This window comes from Ahaetulla prasina, chromosome 2 (assembly GCF_028640845.1).
Source record: "Ahaetulla prasina isolate Xishuangbanna chromosome 2, ASM2864084v1, whole genome shotgun sequence".
In the NCBI taxonomy this organism is placed as follows: domain Eukaryota; kingdom Metazoa; phylum Chordata; class Lepidosauria; order Squamata; family Colubridae; genus Ahaetulla; species Ahaetulla prasina.
This window is the reverse complement of record NC_080540.1, coordinates 22,555,630-22,577,429: the sequence shown is the minus strand read 5'-3', so window position 1 is coordinate 22,577,429 and position 21,800 is coordinate 22,555,630. Positions and strand designations below refer to the sequence as shown.

At 43.8% G+C, this 21,800-nt stretch overlaps 1 protein-coding gene across 2 annotated transcripts in view; it reads left to right on the top strand.

Moving 5' to 3' along the window:
- Nucleotides 1–17,536, top strand: part of KLHDC8B (kelch domain containing 8B) — a 100,171-nt gene extending 82,635 nt beyond the window's left edge. For both annotated transcript variants that reach the window (XM_058173277.1, XM_058173278.1), the window contains 4 exons: nucleotides 1,870–2,034; nucleotides 5,305–5,529; nucleotides 8,140–8,241; nucleotides 16,298–17,536. In XM_058173277.1, the coding sequence (XP_058029260.1) occupies nucleotides 1,870–2,034; nucleotides 5,305–5,529; nucleotides 8,140–8,241; nucleotides 16,298–16,494 (689 nt within the window). In that variant the 3' untranslated portion in view covers nucleotides 16,495–17,536. The remainder of the gene's footprint in view (nucleotides 1–1,869; nucleotides 2,035–5,304; nucleotides 5,530–8,139; nucleotides 8,242–16,297) is intronic.
- Nucleotides 17,537–21,800: the final 4,264 nt, after the last annotated feature.

Below are 21,800 nucleotides of genomic sequence, written 5' to 3'. Positions count from 1 at the left end.
CTGCACAGTTCATTTAACTGCAACGATTCACTAACAACTTTGGCAAAAAAAAGTCATAAAATTGGTTGTTGCTCATTTAACAACCACCTTGCTTAGCAATAGAAATTCTGGCCCCATATATAATTTATTCCACACTTTGTAGTATACCGACTCTTCCCTTTCCTTAATTTCTAGCGTCATCTTGTCCATTTCTGCACACTGTAAGATTTTTCTTATTATTTCCTCTCCTGGAACATTATTTTGTTTCCATCCATATGCAACAGCGATCCTTGATCCATATAAATTTTACGATTGGTTAGAAAAAAGAAATCAAAATTATAAATTGGAATGTTAACCTTTTTTAAAGTTAAAATTAGGAAGTGTAAATGTGTCAACTGGATAAGGATGGATCGGTAAATAGAAACCAATGTAAATATAAGTATGTAGAGAAACAAATAAATAAGAACAGAGAATATATATCATTGCTGATACGGCCAGCTGTAAAATATGTTATATTGTGTCTGTTATGTGTTTTTAATGTGTTTTTTGTTTTTGTTGTTGTTGTATATTTCTTTTCTTTGTTTTGTTTTTAAAGATTTAAAGCTTAATAAAAATTATTTTTAAAAAAAAATTCTGACCCCAATTGTGGTTGTAAGTCGAGGACTACCTGTATCTCTTTGGATCAGCATGGCTGGCTGGAGAATTCTGGGAGCCGAAATCCAAATATCTTAAAGCTGCCAAGGTCTCAACACCGGTATAGCAGGGGTGAAATCTAGCAGGTTCTGACAGGTTCTGGAGAACCGGTAGTGGAAAATTTGAGTAGTTCGGAGAACCGGCAAATACCATCTCTGGCTGGCCCCACAGTGGGGTGGGAATGGAGATTTTGCAATATCCTTCCCCCAGGAGTGGGGAGGGAATGGGGATTTTGCAGTATCCTTCCCCTGCCACGCCCACCAAGCCACGCCCACCAAGCAACACCATGCCCACCAAGCCACACCCACAGAACTGTTGTAAAAACCTTTGGATTTCACCACTGCGGTATAGATTATTATTTAGAATTCTACTCACGGCTGAGTTAAACTGCTTCACCCCCAGTCTTTTAACTGGCGGAAAACTCTATGATACAACGTTTACTGGCAACGTGTCCCGCCACAGGGAAAATACTGGATGGTGATGTTAAGACGTGTTAAATATGGGATTAAAGGGATTGGTTTTGTTTTCTCCTATCCAAGCAAACTGTCAGCGTTCCAAGTAATGTACCCAAAGAAAGCAGAACTCCAAGGCAGATATATTCCTCAAGGAACGATTTATTGGATACTTCATATTGACACAACTGGTGAAAACCGACTCTGAAGGTCCCCATGGTTTTCACCTTATTAAAAAGTAAAAGTTCCCCCTTTTCCCCAAGTTATGAGTCACATTGTCCAATCGAGATGCTGGCTGGTGTCTTGGTTACTCCACTCCTCCTCTCCCCAGCCACCTGTTGGAATGTGCTTGGTTCCCACAGGAAAACTTCCTTGTTTTGACTACAACCCCCCTGCTAGCTATTTCCCATCCTCCCTCCCTATCCCTTCTTCTTCCTTGTGGCAACCCTGAAGCCTCCAAGATGGCCTCAGCCAGGTTCACTTCAGGGTTTACCAGCTGGTAAGAAAACCTCTGCCAAGTTGGTTGGTTGGTTGGTTGGTTGGTTGTTGATTATTTGATTGAAAGGCTAACAGGGACATCAGTGTTAAGAGTCATGATTCTCACAACAGTGGTACGAAACCAAAACCCATAAAACAATAAAAGCAAAAACCCTGGCACCATAAGGTAAAATTACAAGATGCTTTTTTATTATTATTATTTCCATCACTTGTCCCTTTTACATGGACCCATTTCTCCTTTTCTTAGATGGAGTGGTTTATGCTTTAGGTGGAATGGGTGCAGACACATCTCCACAAGCTCTCCTGCGAATGTATGAACCAGCTAAGGATCATTGGCAGTCTTTACCGTCCATGCCGACACCTTGCTACGGGGCTTCTACTTTCTTGCATGGGAACAAGATCTACGTGATGGGTAAGGATTCAGGCAACAGAGCCTGGCTGTAGATGAGTTGGATTATACTTAACCGCAAACTCTGGTCACTGAAGCTTCCCAGCCACAGGTAAGGTGGAGACATCAATCTCCACATTCCAATTACAGGTGGTCCTTGGCTTACAATGGTTTGTTTAGAGACAGCTCAAAGTTACATTAGCACTGAAAAAAAAATGACTTACAACTGATCCTCACACTTGGAATTGTCGCAGCATTCCCCAAGGTCATGTGATAGAAATTCGGGCACATGGCAACGGGCATGTATTTAGGATGATTGCAGTGTCCCAGGATCATGCGAATGCCATGGATGAGCTTCCAAGCTAGTTTTCCACAAACAAAGTCATTGAAAGAGGCCAGATTTGCTTAATGACCACACGATTCACTTCACTGCGGTGATTCACTTAGCAACCGTGGCAAAAAAAGGATCACGAAATCACGTAACAACTTACTCAGCAACAGAAATTCTGGTCCCAATTCTGGTCTTAAGTCAAGGACTTGTAAATGTCAAGGTAAAGGTAAAGGTTCCCCTCGCACATATGTGCTAGTCGTTCCTGACTTTAGGGGACGGTGCTCATCTCCGTTTCAAAGCCAAAGAGCCAGCACTGTCCGAAGACGTCTCCGTGGTCATGTGGCTGGCATGACTAAACGCCAAAGGCACACGCAACGCTGTTACCTTCCCATCAAAGTTGGTCCCTATTTTTCTACTTGCATTTTTTACGTGCTTTCGAATTGCTAGGTTGGCAAAAGCTGGGGCAAGTAGCGGGAGCTCACTCCATTTTGTGGCACTAGGGATTCAAACCGCTGAACTCCCAACCTTTTGATTGACAAGCTCAGCATCTTAGCCACTGAGACACCGCGTCCCCCTTTTAAATGTCAAGAAATGCTCAAATATCATTTTATAAATGCTTGATCCAGAGTTCGTTACCCTGAGATAGAAATCCAGCACCCATAATGAGGCCAAGCCTTTATTGAGGCTTACCAAAGAGACACAAAGAAGAGTGCAGGCTTTCAAATTCTCCGGAATTCTTCGAGCACAAAGTATTATGAATTAACAGGAGAGTGGGGAGAAAAAAGCTAGACTTCCTGGCTTCTTTCCTATCTTCTACTTTTTGGAACATCAGGCCCGAGGAAAGATATCTGGAGAGATCTCACAACCTTGTGGACATTTTTGTATTATTTTAATTGCAACGTTTCTTTCCTTCAGGAACCAACGTGGCTGTCATTGTGCTTAATCGGTTAATGGGTCATATTATCTTTCAGCCAGGAATCACTACCTAACGTTTTATACCTGCTTTGTGGCTTGATCTTGGGCAGTGGTGGTATTCAGCCGGTTAGGACCGGTTCGCGCGAACCGGTAATGATGACCTGCGTGTGGGCCCGCCTACCCACCTGCCTTGGCACTAGGCCACCTTATTTAGCCACATTTTCTAAGCCGTGTGCATGCATGCAAGCTGCATACGTGAGCAAAGCGCATGCGCGGAAGGCCGCAAACATGCACGGAAGATGCGCACACACATTTCCGGTGCATAGCGAACCGGTGGTAAAATTATGGGAAACTCATCTCTGATCTTGGGTCATTCATATGCATTGGGGTTCTTTACGGAATGAAAAAGGGTCCCATTACAGATGACAGTTTTGGAACTATTCACCTACTCATTAATTGTGGGGTAGGCTGCCTGGCAGATCTAATCTAAAACTAATCTAATCTAAAAAAATCTAAAAACACTACTCTAAAACCTAATCAAATCTAATCTAAAACTAATCGAAGACAGAACCAACCTAAAACTAAGGAGAAATTTCCTGACAGTGAGAACAATTGACTGCTTGCCTTCAAAAGTTGTGGATGCTTTATCACTGGAGGCTTTTAAAAGGAGACTGGAATGAAATGGTTTACAGCCATGATGGCGAACCTATGGCCACAGGTGGCACGCATAGCCATATCAGTGGACACGTGAGCTCAGATTCCGGCGCGCATGCACGCGCCACCACTTGATTTTTGGGCCTTCTGGGCCCACCAGAAGTACGAATACAAGCTGTTTCCTGCCTCCGGAGGGCCTTGGAGTGGGCGGCCTGTTTTTCTCTCACACCTGGCTCCAGAGCCTCTCTACGAGTCTGGGGAGGGTGAAAACAGCCTCCCACCCCCACCCCCCACCCCCCACCCCCGGAGATCTTCTGTAGGCTGAAAACGGCCCGTTTGCCAACTTCCGGTCCCACAGGAAGTTGGCAAATGGGCCGTTTTCAGCCTCTGGAGGACCTCCAGGGGTGTGGGGAAGGCCGTTTTTGCCCTCCTAGAGAGGCAGTGGAGGCTGGGGACAGCAAAAAACAGGCCTTCCGGTCCCACTTGGAAGTTGGCAAACGGGTCGCTTTTGGCCTCTGGAGGACCTCTGGGGGTTGGGGAAGGCCGTCCCCGCCCCCGACTCCTAGAAAGGCTCTGGAGCCAGGTGAGAGAGAGAAACAAGCCTATCAGGCCATCTCATGTCAGGAGTAGGGGGACCGAGGGAGGGTCGCATAGCATTATGTGTGTGGGCACATGCGCAACCCTCCTGCCCCCTCTTCCTGGCACGCGATGGCAAAAAGATTAGCCATCACTGGTATACAGGGTCTCCTGCTTGAGCAGAGGGTGGGATCAGTGGTGAAATTCAAATTTTTTTACTACCGGTTCTGTGGGCGTGCCTTGGTGGGTGTGGTGTGGCTTGGTAGGTGTGGCTTGGTGGACGTGGCAGGGGAAGGATACTGCAAAACCATCATTCCTTCCTTACTCCTGGGGGAAGGATACTGCAAAACCATCATTCCTTCCTTACTCCTGGGGGAAGGATACTGCAAAACCACCATTCCCTCCCCACTCCTGGGGGAAGGATATTGCAAAATCTCCATCCCCACCCCACTCTGGGGCCAGCCAGAGGTGGTATTTGCCAGTTCTCTGAACTACTCAAAATTTCCGCTACTGGTTCTTTCACCCAGGGGTGAAATCCACTGCTGGATTTCACCCCTGGGTGGGATTAGAAGATCTCCAAGGTTCCTTCCAACTCTGTTCTTCTGTTAATTCTGTTTTTGATCATGGCAAACATTTTGAAGCTGAATTTAGGTTGGTGGCTTTTGTCTTGTTTTCACAAGATCTTAACTTGGCTGCCTCTGGGACTCTGCCATCTGGCTTTGGAATTCAGTAGAAATAGTTGTCTATGTCTTTAGTTTTGCTACACTTTGCTATACTTCATGAGGGATTTGAAGTCATGGTGTCTCTGATTTCCATAGGAGGAAGACAAGGCAAGCTGCCCGTCACAGCCTTTGAAGCATTTGATCTGGAAGTGAGAAGCTGGACACGCTACCCCAGCGTGCCCAGTCGGCGTGCCTTTGCCAGCTGTGCCATGGCTGAGGGTTGCTTCTTCAGCTTGGGAGGACTGCAGCAGCCCGGCCCCCATAACTTCTATTCCCGGCCCCACTTTGTCAACACTGTGGAGATGTTTGACTTAGAGGAAGGTAAACTAAAAATGTAGGTGTGTAAATTAAGTGGAAGAATTGTGAATCCTAAAATGATTATTATGTCTCTTTGAAGGGTAGAATAAAGGTATAATGACTGAGTACAGATATTCCTCAACTTATGACCACTGTTGAGCCAAAATATCTATGGCTAAGCAAGGCAGTTATTAAGTGAGTTTGCTTTATTTTAAGACTTTTCTTGCCATAGGTGTTAAATCACTGCAGTTGTTAATTTATTAATTTACTAATACGGTTAAATGAATCTGGCTTCCCCATTGACTTTGCTTATCAGAAGGTCGCAAAAAGTGATCACATAACCCTGAGACACGGCAACTGTCATAAATATGGGCCAATTGCCAAGTGTCCAAATTTTGATCGTGTGAGCATGGGGATGCTGCAAAGATTCTAAGCAGTGGTGGGTTGCCCCTGGTTCAGACCGGATCTTGCGAACCGGTAGTAAAACCGTGGGTAAGCTCCGCCCACCGTTCCTGACATCATCAGGAAGCGCGCATGTGCAATCCCTCTGCGAACCAGTAGTAAACGGAAGTAGAACCTACCCCTGGTTCTAAGTTGGAAAATGGTCAAAAGCCCTCTTTTTCAGTGTCATAGTAACTTCAAACAATCACTAAACAAATGATTGTAAGTTGTGGACTATCTGTAATCCATAGTTTTCACACCCAGATTAGAACATGCAGTCACCATCCTGTCAAATTCCATCTTTGAATTCAGGCTTCTTAATAATTTAATAACAGTTGCAATAGCCCTTAGACTTATATACCGCTTCATAGTGCTTTACAGCCCTCTCTAAGCAGTTTACAGAGTCAGCATCTTGCCCACAACAATCTGGCTCCTCATTTTACTGACCTCGGAAGGATGGAAGGCTGAGCTGAAGAGAATCGAACTGCCAAACAGCAGTCAGCAGAAGCAGCCTGCAGTACTGCATTCTAACCACTGCGCCACCATGGCTCTTAAGTTGTCTCCAAGTCAAGTTCCGTTCTTGGTGACTTTGTTGATACAATCGGGAGATTTTATTGGCAAACCTGCGAGTAGCTTACCATTGACACTGCGGTGGTTACCCATTCAAGAATTAACCAGATCCACTCCTGCTTAGCTTCCAGACTCAGAAATAGAAGTTCTTGGTGCTTATATTTGTCAGAGCTAACTACAGATAGTTTTCATTTGCAATCCCAATTGGGATTGGAATTTTGGTCGCTAAGCAACACAGTCATTAATCAAGTCATCACACCACTGTACAGTACAACCATTTTTACCATGGTCGTTAAGTGGCTCACTGCCGTTAATTGAATCATGTGGTTGATAAGTGAATCTTAGTCGTTAAGCAAATCCAGCTTCCCTAATTGACTTGGTTTGTCAGAAACTGACTGGAAGATTACAGATCAGGGTCACATGATTTGCAACCATCGTAAATAGGAGCTGGTTGCCAAACACCCATGACTATGTGTATGTGTGTATGATGGTCGTGGCTTCAAGGACAGGTTGTAACTCACTTTTTACAAGGTCATTGTAACTTCAAACCATCATTAAATGAATTATATGAATAAGTCAAGGGCTACCTGTATAGATCAGGGATGTCAAACTGGATTTCTTTAAGGGCTGGAGCAGCATTGTAGTTCTCTTTCGTGGACTGGCTGGAGGCGGGGGGAGATGGGACGGATGCCTCCTACAGCACTTTGCCATTCAAAACAGGGTGCACACATACCCCGTGCCCAGGGGTGAAATGTAAAATTTGTTACTACCAGTTCTGTGGGTGTGGCTTGGTGGAGGGTGGGGTAATGTGACTGGGTGGGCATGGCCAACTTATTTTTTTTTTTTACTTTTAAAAGCACTTTTTCCACAGCCTCTTTGGCCGAAGAGCTTGTAAAAAAATGCTTTTAAAAGGTTCTGGCGATCACGCAACTCAGCTGGGATTGCCAGAGGAGCCTTTTAAAAGCTTTTTGTTTTTTACAACCTCCTCGGCTGAAGAGGTTGTAGAAAAAATGCTTTTAAAGGGTTCTGATGATCCCAGCTGAGCCGCGCGATCATCAGAGGTTTTTTTTTTTACTTTTAAAAGCACTTTTTCCACAGCCTCTTTGGCCGAAGAGCTTGTAAAAAAATGCTTTTAAAAGGTTCTGGCGATCACGCAACTCAGCTGGGATTGCCAGAGGAGCCTTTTAAAAGCTTTTTGTTTTTTACAACCTCCTCGGCTGAAGAGGTTGTAGAAAAAATGCTTTTAAAGGGTTCTGATGATCCCAGCTGAGCCGCGCGATCATCAGAGGTTTTTTTTTTTACTTTTAAAAGCATTTTTTCTGCCAGATCAGGTGATCCGGTCCGAACCAGGAGCATTTTACCCCTGCCCGTGTCCCATTTTGTCCAGCAAAGTGCTGCAGAAGGCCATCCAGGCTGAAAACGGGGCATGGGGAACTGCACGTGGCCCCCTGAACCCTGTTTTGGCTGCCAGAGGCACTGTGGGCTGGTCCTTTGCTACTTCCAGGCCAGCCTTGCGGGCCAGTTTTAAACACCCCATGGGTTAGATGTGGCCCGCAGGCCTTGAGTTTGACACCCCTGCTTTAGAGGAAGCTAAATTCTTTCTCTCTCCAATTTTCCAATTAGGGTCTTGGAGTCGGCTGAGCCGGGCCATCCGCATGAGAGACAAAAGGGCTGACTTCGTAGCTGGGCACTTTGGTGGACGTGTGGTAGTAGCTGGTGGTCTTGGTGAGTGTTGCTGATCTGGGAATCTTGGGTCAACACATGAGATGGTTTCCATTGCTCTTCCGAGCTGGGGAATATTTTAGTTCCTTAAAATAAATAAACCCTACCTATTTCATTCAGCCTATCTCATAGAGGGACGCAGTGGCTCAGTGGCTAAGACTCTGAGCTTGTCAATCAAAAGGTCGGCAGTTCAGTGGTTCGAATCCCTAGTGCCGCATAATGGGGTGAGCTCCCGTTACTTGTCCCAGCTTCTGCCAACCTAGCAGTTTGAAAGCATGTAGAAAAATAGGGACCACCTTTAGTGGGAAGGTAACAGTGTTCTGTGTGCCTTTGGCATTTAAGTCATGCCAGCCACATGTGTTGTGTCTGCGCTCCCCGAGCCGGACCTCCTGCCAGAAAGTGACTTGGACAGTGAGGGGGAAGGGCCGTCAGGACTTACCTCGGGAGCACCGGCTTCCCTGGCTCAGCTCCAGGAGCCAGAAACAGGCCAGGTAGAAGAGATAACGAGGCCTCCGTCCCCTGACTCTTCCCCCCCAGGCCACGCCTTCAGACCCAGCTGATGGCAATCAGGCTTGGTTGGACCCTAGGTTTCGTAGGCAGGAAAGGAGGGAACAACAGAAGCAGGGGTGGGGCAGGCCTAGGAAGTGCTGAGTCATGGAGCCACACCCCACAGGATATAAAGGCAGTGAGAACTGCTGTGCCTCTTCGTAGCAGGCAAATCAACTGATTAACTAAGAGCTGAAGTTTGTTCCTGAGTGACTCATCTGGCAGACGCTCGCTATTCTGCTGCCAGAGCTGATAGTGCTGGCTATTTAAGCCATCACTTGGATGGAGGCAAAGGAGGACAGAACAACATGACTACGGAAACATCTTTGGACAGTGCTGGCTCTTCGGCTTTGAAATGGAGATGACCAGTGCCCCCTAGGTTGGGAACGACTAGCACATATGTGCGAGGGGAACCTTTACCTTTTTATCTCTTTCAAATATCTCACTCGCTTCCTGTTTATCTAAGAGATTCTTACTCATTTGAAAACCTTTATTTTTTTATTTTTTTAAAAAAACGACTTTGATATTCCACCAGTTTTTCTCTGTCTAATTTTATATTCTAGCCACCACAACGTCTCTTAATTTTTCTACGCTATTATGCAGAGTGTGTTAATAACAGCTTAGGCACAGCGAATGTTTACTCTGCAGCAAGTTAAAAAAAACAAACACGAAAGTGCCATTTTAGTGGCCTAACAGAGGCTTTATAGTCTTACGCCCTGTTTTAGCATTTGACATCTCTGTTTCAAGGGTCTCGGGGGAATTTGCTGGAAAGACTTACAAGAACCGGAGCCCAATTAGGTAAAGAGAACAGAAGGCTTGATGAGACAATTGGCGACAATCACAGCTGTATTTTTCACCTTTGATGTATTTTGGAAGAACTGATTTTTAGTATTTCATCATTCTTATCTTCCCAAAGAAAGAAATGAAGCTGTGACAATGAGCATCTGCTTCTAAAACCTTGCCATACACTGTCTGTTATGCATTTTATATATTTACCTCCACAAACAGTGATCATAATATCAGTAAGGACAATAATTGCTGGCTTACTTGTGTAGGAATCCAGTTTGATTCATGTGTGCGGGAAAGGATATATCTCTTTCCAAGTCTCCTTCGAATCTCGGAAAATTTCCAATTATTGCGCACACGAATAACGCTGACTCCAGCTAGGCAGAAGGATAAAATCAGCTCCGGTTTCCAACTGAGCATATTTATCAAGGAATCGTGCAGAAGGTATTTGAGAATGTTGCTTCTAAAAATAAAGACTTGGCTGAAATTTAACAGGAGCCAAATCTTTTAAGAGTTGAGATGCCTTGGGATAGTAATGATCTAAATTTGTTGTACATAGAATAGAATAGAACAGATTTGGAAGGGACCATGGAGGTCTTCTAGTCCAACCCCCTGCTTAGGCAGGAAACCCTACACCATTTCAGACAAATGTTTGTCCAATCTCTTCTTGAAAACTTCCAGTGTTGGAGCATTCACAACTTTTGCAGGCAAGTCGTTCTACTGATTAATTGTTCTAACAGTTATGAAATTTCTCCTTAGTTCTAAGTTGCTTCTCTCCTTGATTAGTTTCCACCCATTGCTTCTTGTCCTGCCCTCAGGTGCTTTGGAGAATAGTTTGACTCCCTCTTCTTTGTAGCAACCCCTGAGATATTGGAACACTGCTATCATGTCTCCCCTAGTCCTTCTTTTCATCAGACTAGATGTACCTAATTCCAGCTACCGTTCTTTATATATTTTAGCCTCCAGTCCCCTAATCCTCTTTGTTGCTCTTCTCTGCACTCTTTCTAGAGTCTCAACATCTTTTTCACATCTTAGCGGCCAAAGCTGGATACAGTATTTCAAGTGTGGCTTTACCAAGGCATTATAAAGTGGTATTAACACTTCATGTGATCTTGATTCTATCCCTCTGTTTATGCAGCCTAGGACTGTATTGGCTTTTTTGGTAGCTGCACCATATGCTGGCTCATATTGAAATGATTGTCCACTAGGATTCCAAGATCCCTCCCACGGTCACCACTATTGAGCAAGGTACCACCTATGCTGTACCTGTGGATTTTATTTTTCTTGCCTAAATGCGGGGCCTTACTTTTTTCACCATTGAATTTTGTTTTGTTAGATAGTGCCCAGTGTTCAAGTCTGTCAAGATTCTTTAGTATCTTAAACCTAACTTCTGGAGTGTTGGCTATTCCTGATATACTATAAGGACATACCATCCTTTTAGTTGAGTTTCTATAGACTTAGAAATCCAACTAAAAGAATCATTATCTTATCAAAGGAGCTTGCAAAGGGGAAAACCTTTGGACTGCATAGTGTAGAAAATCCATAATCTTGACTCTTAGTTAATTCCTTGGAGAAACAGCAATAGTACTTAGCAATAGCATTTGGACTTATATACCACTTCATAGAGCTTTACAGCACTCTCTGGATGGTTTAAAATGTCAGCATATTGCCCCCAACTAGCTGGATCCTCATTTTACCAACCTTGGAAAGATGAAAGGCTGAGTCAACCTTGAGCTGGTCAGGATCAAACTCGACTGTGGGCAGAATTAGCCTTCAATACTTCATTCTAACCACTGTGCCACCATGGCAGTATTGCAGGCTAGTTCTGCCCACCATTTCACCAAGGAGAAATGAAGATTTTTGTAAGCAAATGTATTTCAATAGGAATAGTTAGATAATGCCCTAAGGGTAAAATTCAGACTAAATGATCAATACTGGAATGATGTAGGGCAGGGGTCTGCAACCTTAAACATTCGAAGAGCCATTTGGGCCCATTTCCCACAGAAAAGAAATCCCAGAGAGCCACAAAATCTGGATGGGTGTGGTTCCCAGTGATGTCACTCACTTCCAACGGTCACATGACCCCCTAGCCACACCTACCCAGCCAGTCATTAAGGCAGAGAACCGGTTGTTAAAAAACACCGGAAACCACAAAACCCTTTTGACATCTCTCTTTCTCTCTCCCTCCTTCCCCTCCCTCTCTCTCTCTGCCTCTCTGTATCTCTTTCTGTCTCTCTCTCTCCCCCTCTATCTGTATATCTCTGTCTCTGCCCCGGTTGCTTTTCCATCCCCCACCATCACCCTTACCTTCTCAGGCCAGGTGAGGAGTGACTGGAGGGGAGGGCGAGGGGCAGGGCCCGCCAGCGGTGGGATCACCTGACAGGGAGCCACAGCAGAGGGCCCAAAGAGCCACATACGGCTCCAGAGCTGCAGGTTGCTGACACCCGATGTAGGGCAATGTGTCTGATGTTGCTTGTCTGAAGCAACTTGAGCCTAAATAAGAGAGAAAATTCTCCCAGGAGGGAAAACTGGAAGACATATTTGGGCTGCCTGAACTTTGGGCTGTCCTTGACATAAAGGACATGGCGTGAAGACTCATATTCTGGAAATACTGATGGCGAGGAGCCCTTGGTGCTCTTTGAGCTTGGATGTTTTTGTGTAGACGTTTCATTACCCAACTAGGTAACATCATCAGTGCTGTAAATAAATGCTTAATAGTAACAGTATAACAGAGTTGGAAGGGACCTTAGAGGTCTTCTTGTCCAAATGGTAAGAGGGTCGCTCTTACACCAAGCAAGAAGAATGTTTGGATGTAACCCATGTATTTTCTGGTTGATTCCTGTACAGGTCATCTACAACTTACAACATTGGTTTAGTGACTGTTTCAGCGGCACTGAAAAAACTGACTTACAGCTGGTCCTCCTCACACTTAACAACCATTGAAGCATCCCCATGGTCACATGATCAAAATTTGAGTTCTTGGCAACCAGCATGTATTTGACAGTTGTAGCATCCTGGGGTCATGTGATCGCCCTTTGCAACCTTCCGAGCCAACTTCCAACAAGCAAAGTGTCAGGGTTCCAAGTAATATACCCGTAGCAAACAAAACTCTGAGGCAGGCAAATTCCTCAAAGAATAGGTTTATTGGATATGTCATATTGACAAAGGCTGGTGAAAACCGACTCTGAATATTCCCAGAGTTTTCACCTCATTAAAAGTGAAAGTTTGTCACTTACTCAGAACAATCAGTCACAAGGTCCTAATCAGGATACTGCCCAGTTGCTAGGTGACTCCAGTCCATCCTTCCGAGCACCTGTAGGAATGTCCTTGGTTCCCACGAGAAAGCATTTTGTTTTGGCTACAACACCCCAACTATCTCTATTCCCCCTTCCCTCGCCCTCTTCTCCAGTGTGTCACTGCTGAAGTCCCAAAATTTCAGGGCTGACACAAAGTTAGTGGGAAAAGCCATATTTGCTTCGCTACCGTGTCATTCGGTTAACAATTGAATGTTTAATAACTGTGGGGAAAAATGGTCATGACATCGAATGCAATATTTAACAACTGCCTTGCTTAGCAATGAAAATTCTGTTCCCAATTGTGGTTGTAAGTTGGGGAATAACTGCATACAGTTAACATGAAGTTGAGGTTGACTAATAGGTCATTCTTCAAGTCATTCTTGGATGTGCAGTGGTGCAAATTTTGTTTCTGATGGATTTCTTTGTTTGGAGACATGTTCTAGAAAAGAGGAAAAGGGCTGGGCTTGTCAATCAAAGTGATAACTGAGAGTGGATTCTGGTATTGGCCCTGTTGCTTAAAAATCAGAGGACTAACACACCTGGGTGAACACAGAGGCTAATGCAGTTTTGCTCACACAGTTTCTTTAATGTTGAGAGGTTTTGCAAATACTCTTCTCCGGTAATCAAGAGAATTGTATAAATAGTTGTCCTGAAATGGCTTGGCTGAGTGGTTTATGTAGATTCAAAGTGGGGGTGGAGTGGGGGGAGGACATGTTTTCAGCTGGATCAGCATACATCTTGCCAGAAACAGTTAGGTGAAAACTAGGTCACTCGGCAAATATGGTACAAAAATCGCTGGATGCAAACTCATTTGGAAGGACAAGAAAGGATGCTGTTACTCAAAGTGAACGTAAGACCAGGCCTCGGAGTACCAGGAACAGATGCTCCCATCCTTCTCCTATGTGTCACTCCTGCAATCCATTCTTCCTAACAACTTTTTTTCCCTTGGGGAAAATTATTAAGAAATTGGTTGGACAAAAGCTAGGAATGGGCAGAGGCAGTAGATGGCTTCGGGGGAAAAACAAACGGATTATGAGTAAGACCATTATTTTTCCTCTGCTAACGCCAACCATTACAACGATATGATGCAGGGAAGGCCTAGCTATTCCATTTTAGTCCTGTTCCTCAGCATCCATTAACCTTTCTGCCTTCAACACAAGTCAAAAGGTCTTGTCTCTGCTGGCGGTTGTGCCAGCAGCATTTTTCCGAATTACTTAAACAGTGAGGAAAAGCAGATTTGGAATATGTGCCGTTCTGAATGTTGCTTGGTAAGAGATATGTTGTGCAGCCAAAACATTCCAGTTTAAATTCTGGCACATCCAATGAATTGAGTTCAAGCATCTGGGCTACAGCTAGTCCAAGGATGCTGTCAGAACAGTAGGCAACAGGAGTAGTAGAGCCAACTCCTTGTATAACTTATGGGAGTTCTCCAGAACCATTCATAAGGAACAGGAGGAAAGAGAAGAGGAGGAAGAGAGGATAAGGAGGAGGAAGGGGAAAGAGAAAGGAAGAAAGAGAGATAGAAGAGGGAGAAGAAAGGAGTAGGGGGGAGGGAGGAGAGGATGTAGATAAGAGAAGGTGAGGAAGGTTGTGGAAAGTAGAAGAAGGTAGAGAGGGGAAGAGAGTTAAAGGAAGGGGGTGGTGGCCGGGCAGACCCGATTGATTATATGAGACTGTACATTGAATATTATTGGATACAAATGTAATAATAAAACTTTTTCATACAAAAAAAAAAGATCAGTAGGCAATAGGAGTAGTAGAGCCAACTCCTTGTATAACTTCTGGGAGTTCTCCAGAACCATTCATAAGGAACATAAAAACATGAGGTCATATATACTATTTCAGGACTAGAATAAAAAAATAAGTGTAGAGTCTGTGTTTTGCTACACACTACTCAACTTTTCAGGTAATAAATAGAATTAGTAAGGTAAATATCATCTTCCTCCTACAAACTTTGTGAGTATGCCTTGTGGCATTTGTTTTTTGGGTTTTTTTGATGGATTTATAGGAGGAGGAATCTAATGTTGGGAATATTTTCAGAGGTATGCTGTGTGTGCTTATACCTCTTGCAAAAGGGTAAAACCAATTGTATTGAAAATGATTTCCCTTGACTTCTTAAAGATTTATCTACTTTATTTGGGGTGGGGTAGGAGCAGGTTTTTTTCTGGTTGAAGGTCACACTTGACACGGGAAGGCATATATTCAAACAATAAGACATATTTCAACTCAGTAACTGATAACCAGGACAGTCTCTAAAATTGAATGCAACTTAATTTCCACTTATACTAAGTCAAAGCGATGATTTTCTGTTATTCCACTTTCCTCTCTTTTGAACAGAAAAGGATCAAAGTGGTGGTACAGATTATTTTGTGTCTTTTTACCATCTTCTGTGGTATCATCTATCCTGTTTGGAGAGAAAGGCAGGGAGAAAAGCATTTAATAATACTTTGTGTGAACAGATCTTATGAGGAGCCCAAGCAACAATTAGTTATATTCTGTCTTTCCTCTGAAATGGACAATGCTTCTACTCTACTTGTCACATCTGCTCCCCTCTTTACACTTCCACCCTTATGTAACTGAGTTCCTTCTGCACCTTTGTTAGACTAGTTAGTCTCATGTTCCGTTGTACAGTTTGGCAATGACACTTCATCTGGGTATTGTGTGATGAATAGTCCTGGATCTTCCTTTGGCCCTGAACCTGTAGCTCATTTCCTGTCCCAATCGCCTCTTGCAATACCCTCCTTTTTTTTTTCTTATGTAGATTGAAGGAAATATAGATAAGTTTTGTTCTTCATTTCCACAATGAAAATATCTCCTATAAACTGTGGAGACTTACCATCATAGTAGAGGTGCTGTGGGTGACTTATATACCAAATAGTATATTTTTTTCTCCGGCTTTCTTGACCTTAAAAAAAAACAATGTTACACAACTTAACATCTAAAGATAAAATATAAGCACTCCCTATATGAAATAAATAAATAAATCCAAAAAGATCCAATTTGAAACAGAAGAGAGAAAATATGCCACCTGAATCCCTTGGCACTGTCTCGCTGGCTTTCACGGAGAAATTACAGCAGGCAGTGCCGGTGGCATTGGCAACGTGATCTACTGTGAGAAAGTGAGCCCAGATCGCTCGGCCCCGTTTCCAGCTTTAATTTTGGCTCCAGGCTTGCAGAAATCTCTCGCGTTCAAAAACACCACGCCTCCTGTCAAATCAGTTGCTTCAGCAGCAAGACATGCCTGGTAGTAGATCCTGGGAGATATTTGGCTTAGTAGAATTCAATTGCACAGTTCTCTTTTAATTAACAGAGTGTGCAATTTTGAGGCCTTCAGTATGTGGCACTGCAGTCGGAGACACATGCCAGCCGAGTCTCTGTTGGGTAAAGCAAGTGCCGTTCAGTTCACCCAGCTTTCTCTCTCCTTCTTCTAGGGAACCAATCAAGCCCTCTGGGATCTGCGGAAGGATTTAATCTGGCTAAGAAGAAATGGGAGCCTTTGCCCTCCATGCCTACCGGGCGCTGTTCTTGTGCTAGTTTGGAAGCACCCAACCTGCTGTTTGTGATTGGAGGGGTGGCTCAAGGCCCCAGCGGTGCAGTGGAGGCCCTGAGCTTACAGGAAGAGGTCTGAGTGAACATTATTATGAAAAGGTCCCCACCCCACCCCTGCCAGCACCAAGAAGGACTCAAAAGTGCCTGTTGACGACAGCATTAGCGTACGAGGAGGAGGGAGCAGCGAGAAGAGCTTTATGGTCAACGTGGAAACCTGCTGCAGTGACTTTTCCTTTTGCCATTCTGCAAATAACTCATTTCATCAAGTAGCTCAGAGACCAGAGCAGTCTGTTCTGTAGGCGAGGCAAGGGGTCAAGCAGTTTAGCGGCTTAACTGCTGGAGGACAAAGTAGGTTTGACACGGCTGGTTCTTTTGATGTGCAGCTGCGGATGTCTTCGTATAGCTTTCCAAAGGAACAAGATTGGGAATTTGGGCTTGGTCTGGGTGAACTCTGATTGAAGCAGCTGTGTGATTCCCTCCTCATAAGCAAAACTCTCCAATTCTACTCTCTTCCTTTTGGTTATTTACTTATATTCCACTGCAATAGAATATAAAGCCAATACACCACCACAATACTGTCATTTTAATTTATTTATTTTTGGCTTTGTTGAAGCTCTCTAGCTTGAAGATCTTCCCTCCCCTTTCTGTGGCTCAGCTACTCTGCAGATTGTCATTGCCGCATTAGTAAGACTCATATATAGCATCCCACTATTAGTCGTCCAAGAAAAAAGAGGGTAAGAGTTGATTGGAGTTTGGGAGATCCATTTGCAAAGAAGTCAGCACAAAGCTCGGGACACAGCTTCACCCGCCTTCTAGCCAAGCCTGTTTGGCAGCCTAGATTGTCTCTTACTTATGAAAGACAGCAACGTTCCTTCAGCTGGGTCTGGGGGAAGAGTAACCGGAAGTGCTGTCCCCTTGGAGCAGGTACTCCAGTATTTTTGCTTCAAGTTGTGATTGCTATCCTTGTGCTGATGCCTGTCTTGCTGCATAGCTGAGTTGACTCTAGGACTCTGGGTGTAGCCATTGCACCCCACATGGTATGTTCCTAGCTCTCTCTGTGTCTCATGTAGCACATAAGGTGCCCTCTAGTTCAGTGCCTAGGAGGTGGTGTAGCACCTCACGCCAATAAAATCTGGATTTTTTTCCCCCTCTGGCGTTCTGTCTCATTCAGTGTCGGGTGATATCCTCATTCAATGTTGGATTAAACATTACCACTGTAGTGTCTTTACAGTGTTACAAGCTGTCGGTTTTTATCATTATTAAATGCTCAACTGCATTCTCTAGACCAGGGGTCCGCAACCTTGGTAACTTTAACTTCAACTCCCAGAGTTGAAGTCCTCCAGGCTTAAAAGTTGCCAAGGTTGGAGACCCCTGCTCTAGACCAGAAGGGGACAATTTATGACCTTTAGGCGGTGGATTGCAGCTCCCATGATAACTTTTTAATTGTCCAAGTTGTCCTGCAGCTGAGGTTTATTCTCATCTTTATCCAAAAAATTAACCTATTCTCATCAAAAAATGAAGCAATTCGTTGAAAATCTATTGAAGCGTTCAGATGAACATATGTATGTGATTGTAACGCTCCGGTCACAAACACCGGTTTGTGATCATCCACACTGTAGCCATGCCTGTTTGGCAGGCTAGATTGTTTGGCGGCTGGAAAGCGGACAAGCTCAGTCTTTTTAACCAGTGAGCCATCATGCCAATGGTATGAGCTCCCGTTACTTGCCCCAGTTCCTGCTCACCTAGAGTTCGAAAGCATGAAAAATGCGAGTAGATAAATAGCACTGCCTCTTAGAGTTGGGCACCACTGGACAAGGGAAACTTTTACCTTTTATGTAATTGTAAAGATGGACGATCTACACAGATCCCATCTCAGTGCGTTCTTTCTCTAGTTCTGACTTTGGAGCATTCAAGTAAAATCAGAGATGGGCCCCAGTTACTGGAGAAGGATGTTCAAATGACTCAATCTCCCGTTCTAAAACCCCGTATTTCCACAACTCCAAATTGCAGAGAGGCTCCTAAATGTGTTAAATTCATGGTACTCCCCTAAACTGAGATGGCCAGTCTTGAGTAAGCAGAAAACTGTGACTGTGAAATTAGCTATCCCTATTGCCAATACTAATCTTGCCTCTCTTCCCAGCTGCTATATAACAGTGCCAAGTTAACTGCAATCCGTTGGCTTCAACCCAATTTTGAGGCTGCCCTTTAGAGGATGTAAGGATAAGGTCAACCTAAAGCTTTTTTTCACATACAGTATAGAGGCTGGGAATAAAATAAAGGCAGTATCACAGGCACGCAGTAGAAAAGAAATGTCATTGAGATATGTTTGTATTGTATCTAGGTCCAAGACGACAAAGGCCTTTAAAATCATACTGAAAGAGCTAAGATGTGCAGATTAAGTAGCAATTTACTAAAACTGCATTTTAGGAAACCTATGACTGAGAATGAAAATGTGGCCACCAGGAAGCTTTAAAATCACTGCAACACTGAGATGGGTGTCTATGGAGATTCTCAGTCATCTAAATTAGAAATCTCCAACCTTGACAACTTTAAACCTGGTGGACTTCAACTCCCAGAATTCCCCAGCCAGCAAAGCTGGCTGGGGAATTCTGGGAGTTAAGTCCTCAGGTTTAAAGTTGCCAAGGTTGGGGACTGATCTAGATCATGGTTGTCCCAAAGGTGCTTTTTCAAAGAGGCAACTGGACCGTCTGGTTTTTCTTTGAAGACGTTTCGCTTCTCATCCAAGAAGCTGAAGAAGCTTCTTGGATGAGAAGCGAAATGCCTTCATAGAAAAACCAGAAAGTCCAGTTGCTCCTTGAAAAAGCACCTTTGGGACTGAGATGGATGGCATATAATTTAATAAATAAATAAATTAGAAAGCAGGCTAAGGTCCATCTTAAGCTTGAAGCCAACCTTGAAATTGATGGCTACACGTTTTGGTTTTTACTTCTTTAAGGATATTTGGATTTGGACCCCAAACACTACACTCAAAATACAGTACAATTTCGGCTATACACAATTCATATGAACTTATTACCAGCAATCATTAGACCTTAGATATAATGATCGAACATATTAGATCATATCATCTGTTAATAATACCTCATAAAGGTGGATCTTGGGACTGGGTGTATTTCTGTCATGGCACAAGCATGGATTACAAAATTTTGCTATTAATACTTCCTTAATTTCCAATTTCAAACGATGTTAAAGTGAGAATAATCCAATAACTCAAAATAATGGTGGCTACAAAAGTTTAATGCATACCAAAGGTGTATGTGACATGTGACCTGTGACATTTTCCAACCAAGACCCAGCTGAGTTAAAATCCAATCTAACAAATGTGATTGTTATCCATCTATTCAGTTGTCATATGAAAAGTTAAAGGTTACTAATGGCAGATCTAGAAGCAAATCATTTTTGAAGTCACTAATGGTAGATCTAGAAGAAAGAAACTTTCACAAACTTTGATGCCTGCTACCTTTCCTGAATGCTTTCCTTCTTACCCAGTTCTCCTGCCCTAACAACTTCTTTTCAGTTACTTATCTTGAAATACAAGGTGATGACATTAAATGCTACAAATAAACTTCAACAAGCTGAACAAACTTAACGAAAAGATTTTCTTCAAAAAAAATAAATAAAAAATAAACACGGTAAATGGCACTTCCTTTGTTAGAAAAATTGTCCAAGGAAGTGTGCTTGAAAACATAGCACATAAACATGACACATACAACTGACAGGATCCTTCCTGTTGCCATTCATAGCAAATATTCTACCTTGGCAGAACTTGGCTGTGAGCTACAAAATATTCTTCACTGTGACAAAAACTCGGCAGTCCAGCAAGATTTTAATTATTTTTCTCTCACTTTTTAGCATTTACAAAAGAGCATTTCATTTTCCTCAGTCAAATGAACAGAAACTTTCGGATGTGCGATCAACAATTATGCCAGTGCAAACAGTCGGAAACTGTCAGTCGGGGTGGAAGAAGAAACACAGAACGCTTAGGAACAGGTGCCGGACCGACACCTTCTGCAGCTGTCGTGTGGTCTGTTGTCGTGGCCTCGCTGGAGGCAGGAGCTGGAGGATCATTGGACGCAAGAGTGCTAGGCTCACTGGAGGCAGGAACAGTAGATTCGGGATCTTTCGGTTTGGGAGCCTCTTGGAGGATGCTTGGGTTGGGTTGAGGCAAACAGTAGCTGTGGTAGGTGTGTTGGTAGGTGGTGCTTGGTATGCGTTGGAGGGATTGCCTTTGAAAGTGGTGTTGGATTAAGATCTGGGGAATCTTCCCTCTGGAGTGGAAATCGTACTGATAACTCGAATGAAGGGGCCTATCACGTTCTAATTCCTCCTTCAAGGGGACCCAGTCAATCAAGTTCCGGGTATTTCGAAGACTCCCTTCTATTCTCCTTCTCCCTAAGCCCTGCCAGAAAACAAGGAGAATCTGTTCAGATTTGCGCTGCTGAAACAAGCCAGGTTTAATCCAAACATAAAAAAAGGATACTAGTTAGCAAAGATGAAGATCAAGCAAGTTGTGGAGGCCATTGAAAAGAGCCTCTGCAACAGGGCTGATCAACTACAGGTAGTCCTCGACTTACAACAGTTCATTTAGTGACCCAGGTTACAAAGGCACCGAAAAAAGTGGCTCTTGACCGTTTTTCACACAACAGCTGCAGCATCCTCGTGGTCACGTGATCAAAATTCGGATGCTTGGGCAACTGTCTCAGTGCCCCTGGGGGTCATATGATCACCTTTTGCGACCTCCCAGTGTCTATGGAGATTCTCAGTCATCCAGGTCATGGTTGTTCCAAAGGTGAATTTTCATGAGGCAACCAGACTTTCTGGTTTTTCTTTGAAGACGTTTCACTTCTCCTCCAAGAAGCTTCTTCAGCTCAGGGCAGCTCGTCCTCTGAGATGAAGAAGCTTCTTTGATGGGAAGTGAAAGGTCTTCCTCAAAGCTTCTCGGATGAGAAGGAAAACCTCTTCAAAGAAAAACCAGAGAGTCCAGTTGCCTTGTGAAAAAGCACCTTTCTCCCAAGCAAAATCAAAAGAGAAGCCAGATTCACTGAACAACTGTGGCAAGATGTAAAATGGGCAAAACTCATTTAGTAACAGAAATGTTGGGCTTCATTGTGGTCATAAGTCAAGGAGTATCTGTGATCTCAGAAAACACACAGAGTGGATTCCATTAGCATCACAGCCCCCAAAACGACTGATTTCTGCCCCCAATGGGGGAGAGTTTGAAGCTGTAAGTAATTAAGAGGCTTAGCTACATGGCTCGGCTACTGCTTTTACAAGGACATCCAACCGGTGATAGCAGTTCCTGGGAGAATCCTAGAAGCTGCTGAAGAAAGGTTAGTGACCCGAGAATTTTTCAAGAAATAGCCA